We start from the raw sequence: 4,928 nt of genomic DNA on the forward strand, positions 1-4,928 counted from the left end.
AAAACCACGTGAATAGCCTGTTCTATTGAATCTGGAAAACCACGTGAATAGCCTGTTCTATTGAATCTGGAAAACCATGTGAATAGCCTGTTCTATTGAATCTGGAAAACCACGTGAATAGCCTGTTCTATTGAATCTGGAAAACCACGTGAATGGCCTGTTCTATTGAATCTGGAAAACCACGTGAATAGCCTGTTCTATTGAATCTAGAAAACCATGTGAATAGCCTGTTCTATTGAATCTGGAAAACCACGTGAATAGCCTGTTCTATTGAATCTGGGAAACCACGTGAATAGCCTGTTCTATTTCATCTGGAAAACCACGTGAATAGCCTGTTCTATTGAATCTGGAAAACCACGTGAATAGCCTGTTCTATTGAATCTGGAAAACCACGTGAATAGCCTGTTCTATTGAATCTGGAAAACCACGTGAATAGCCTGTTCTATTGAATCTGGGAAACCACGTGAATAGCCTGTTCTATTGAATCTGGAAAACCACGTGAATAGCCTGTTCTATTGAATCTGGAAAACCACGTGAATAGCCTGTTCTATTGAATCTGGAAAACCACGTGAATAGCCTGTTCTATTGAATCTGGAAAACCACGTGAATAGCCTGTTCTATTGAATCTGGGAAACCACGTGAATAGCCTGTTCTATTGAATCTGGAAAACCACGTGAATAGCCTGTTCTATTGAATCTGGAAAACCACGTGAATAGCCTGTTCTATTGAATCTGGAAAACCACGTGAATAGCCTGTTCTATTGAATCTGGAAAACCACGTGAATAGCCTGTTCTATTGAATCTGGAAAACCACGTGAATAGCCTGTTCTATTGAATCTGGAAAACCACGTGAATAGCCTGTTCTATTGAATCTGGAAAACCACGTGAATAGCCTGTTCTATTGAATCTGGAAAACCACGTGAATAGCCTGTTCTATTGAATCTGGAAAACCACGTGAATAGCCTGTTCTATTGAATCTGGAAAACCACGTGAATAACCTGTTCAATTTAATCTGGAAAACCACGTGCCTATTGAATCACTTATAAAGAAATGTCTTTTTAACATGTGCCACGCGTCAGGAGATGTTCATACCATCTTTCTTTATTTTTAACAGATAACACGTAAAGGCCTATTTTATTAATGAACATAGGCGCTTAAAGGTAAGATAAAGGATAGCCTGATTGGATATTATTGAATTATAAAGTGTATTTGCCGAGGGGACCAATCGCAGTGTGTGTGTGTACCTGCAGGAAGTGGCCTGCTCCGTTATCTCCTCCCTCTAATGTTGAGATATGAAGTAGCTTTAACTGAGGTCACACTCACCAGCCAACTCATGGAGAGAGAGAGAGAGAGGCGCCTATAGGTTTCCTACACTTCTTCCTTTGACAGCAGAAGATAATATAGTTGAATATAGATATTATTCAGTACCAACACAGTGTGATCATGCAGTACCAACACAGTGCGCCTTCAGCCATGGGTGTTCCTCTTTACGCGCCGACCCCTATCCAGCCCGTCCACCCAACTCCTTTCTACATCGAAGACATCCTGGGGAGAAATGAGACCCTGACCCAGTCTTCAGCGGTGGTCTCCACGCCAAATCTACCGTCACCGAATTCATCCTTCACCAGTTTGGTCTCTCCGTACCGGACCCCCATCTATGAACCGACACCGATCCACCCTGCGTTCTCTCACCACGCTGCGCTCACCGCCACGTATGCCTCCGGGGCTTTCGCTAATTCACTGTATCCATTCCACCGGTCTATGGGGGACTATACTCTGATCAGGCACGACCCACTTGGTGAGTTCAACTCATATCAATCTCTTACTTGTTTGGATGATTTTTCTGCTGAAATTCGTTAAAGATACTTTAATGTTGACAACTACTATGCGCCTGTAATAACCTATGTACAATGTGTAGGCGAAAGGAGATTAAAAGTTTGTGCGTGTACTTGATTTTTAAACTAGATTCTCATTCCCTGCGTGCTGCAGGTTTCCATCCTAAAGTGGTAGTATGTTTTAGAGGTAAAAATGTGTATATCATGCTTGAACATAGTTGATTTACTTCAGGCATAATTTACCTAAATACATTAAGCTATCTGTTTAGTTTGCTAATTGTTAAAGTGTTGGGCCACTTAAATCCACCACCTTGAATTTTTTTTTTGTGCAAAATCCGTTATTGTTTCTAACATCCGATGCATCCTGCGACTAAAACATGCTCTAAATCACTTGTTATTTCAGCATTAAAGTGTCGCCCTGGGGTGAACTGCCTCTCTGTTCAGCAAGCCTGACCCTTTCCGTTCATACAGGAAGTCTTGAGCTCTCGATAGGAGTAAATCTGCTTTCAGAAGCTGTTGAATGTTTTCCTGGCGGCCTCGAGCAGCCTCTTCCCCGGGAGTCGTGCATGATGCTGATTATTTTATCGACATCCTCAATACAGACACATTCAGGAAACACTCGACTTCTGATAGCCGGGATCCGTTTGTCTGATATTGTTCATTTCCTCTGCGGTGGATTGTGACTTTATGGTTGCTAAAATAATCAAACTGCAAAACATGAAATAGGCCTATGAACTGACGCAATTTAAAATGTTTAGGGTGACTTTTGAATTTATTTGAATTTCACTATTTCATCCAATTTATTTCATTATAATTCAATACATGCCTATAAGAAAAATATGGGTTTGATCATTGTGCCACAAAACCAAAATATTTTGGGGGTATAATGAATCATATAATTTTTTAAAAAGCGATTATTTATTTTTAGCCTTTTGGAAGATATATATGTATGTGTATGTATGTATGTATGTATATATATATATATATATATATATATATATATATATATATATATATATATATATATATATATATATATATATATATATATATATCGTTTTTTTTAAGGATTTAACTATTGTAATGGTGATTATTATTGTATTCTTATGAGGTTATGCTTATAGTTTAATGAGATAAGCTGATTAAAACACATGTCGATTTTAAATAGCATCAATTGCAGTATGTTGATGGAAAGGTCGTTAGTAATGAGAGAAACTGGTGAGGCAAAGCAACAGGAAACACAGGACGGATATTTTGCCATAGTTCTACTCTCTCCACTCTGCTTCAAGTTTCAACTCACGGCCTTCCTTAAAAACTGAGGTTAAACGGATGCCTGCAAAACACGGACAAGAAAGATGATTAAAACTGTAAATATTTGCATAGAATCATTTAGGCCTCTGCTGGAGGAGAAACGAATCAAGTTTAACGAAAACAATTTTGATTTATTTTCACTTTTTTGGAGGGGCTACTTTAAAGGTCTAACATTAAGCATATAATTCTGCCCCATTTGTCTAAACATGTTTTTCAATATTAAATCATTATTTTTATTTTTTCTTGTCTTCAAAGGTAAACAACTTCTATGGAGCCCGTTCATTCAGCGTCCACTGCACAAGAGAAAAGGTGGACAAGTCCGATTCTCCAACGACCAGACAATAGAGCTGGAAAAGAAGTTTGAGACACAGAAATACCTTTCACCCCCCGAACGAAAACGACTGGCTAAAATGTTGCAACTGAGTGAACGACAGGTCAGCAGTATGTTTTATTAGGGGCCCACATCCAGTATCTATTCATGTCAGTTGGGTTTTATCCGTTTCACCCGTATCATCAATTACATTATTTAAAAAAAAAATACATTTCGTTCAACTGATTTCCGCATAGGCCTATAGTCTTAGGTAAATGATCTGACACAGAATCTAGTAGACTAACATTTTAAAACATTTCTCGTTGACATTGTTTTCCAGGTGAAGACGTGGTTCCAAAATCGAAGAGCCAAGTGGAGGCGACTGAAGCAGGTATTAATAAATTAGGAAGGGTTTAATGTACTTTTCGATTAAAGTTGTCAATTATGAATAGAGAAAAGGCTATTTATATCTAATTTCAAGCTAAAAACAAACAAACATTTAATATAGATTTCGTGCTTGAGTAGCCTGTGCGTAAAATTCATGCACAATGCCAATGTGAAATGTACGTTGTGGCTGATTGGTCACCGTTGTTGTTATTTCCCCCCAGGAGAACCCTACCGGCAGTAAGACAGATCTGGAGGACGATAGCACCGGGAGAAACTGCGAGGAGGGACCGGAGTCCGGTGTGAGCCTCAGTCCGGGCCGGGACCAGAGATGTAGGGCTACAGAGATGACGCACACTCACAGTCGGTTGCAGTGTTCCACGTCGCCTCTATCACAAGGACAAATAGAGTCAGACATTTCAGACGATACAGACCAAGAACTGGACATAGAGGATGACATGGAGTTCCCACTGAATCCACCGATATGAAGTCATCAGATCAGTGTTTACAGGTCAATCTGGACGTTGTCCCACTGGGTGACTGACGGCCCGGGAAGAGGACCAATAGCCCGTCAGTAAACATTGTTGTAGCATCTTTCTGGAAAATAGATTTGTTTTTGTATATAAATACCTGTATATTTTGTGATGTTGTTTTATTGTCATTATGAGTTTTTTAAAAATAAAAATTAATTGAGCAAAAAATGAGCGTCGGAACGGTTAGGCCTACAAACGACATGTTTTACTCTAGGACGCCCACAAACCTCACTGGACGTGAACGTGAGCATTTCACGGTACTCATGCGACATATACAATTTCATTTGAAGGTCCCCTCGTACCGGTTAAAAACACGAAAGGACGTATGTGGAAGTAGTTTAGTGGCATTTTTTTTTTTTTTTAAATATTGGTACAAATATTAAAATACAATCCTGATCTTTCTTATACCTCTCAGATATAGGACAGACACTTTAAAACAAACTTCCTTTTCATGCATTTTTTGTTGTCGACTAAATCAAAAAGCTAAATGGTTCTTGGTATGATCATCTTAAAACAATTCCACGTGTTAGTTTAGTAGAACCCTTTTGAAATACAC

General features: G+C 39.0%; 1 protein-coding gene across 1 annotated transcript; it reads left to right on the top strand.

Moving 5' to 3' along the window:
* Positions 1 to 1,332: 1,332 nt before the first annotated feature.
* hhex (hematopoietically expressed homeobox) lies at positions 1,333 to 4,534 on the top strand. The gene is given in 4 exon segments (NM_001165094.2): positions 1,333 to 1,797; positions 3,401 to 3,579; positions 3,796 to 3,846; positions 4,064 to 4,534. Coding segments are annotated over 4 exon segments (849 nt in total). The 5' UTR covers positions 1,333 to 1,442; the 3' UTR covers positions 4,328 to 4,534.
* Positions 4,535 to 4,928: the final 394 nt, after the last annotated feature.

The sequence above is a fragment of the Oncorhynchus mykiss genome, chromosome 23 (genome assembly GCF_057628025.1).
Source record: "Oncorhynchus mykiss isolate SJ-2025 chromosome 23, ASM5762802v1, whole genome shotgun sequence".
In the NCBI taxonomy this organism is placed as follows: Eukaryota; Metazoa; Chordata; class Actinopteri; order Salmoniformes; family Salmonidae; genus Oncorhynchus; species Oncorhynchus mykiss.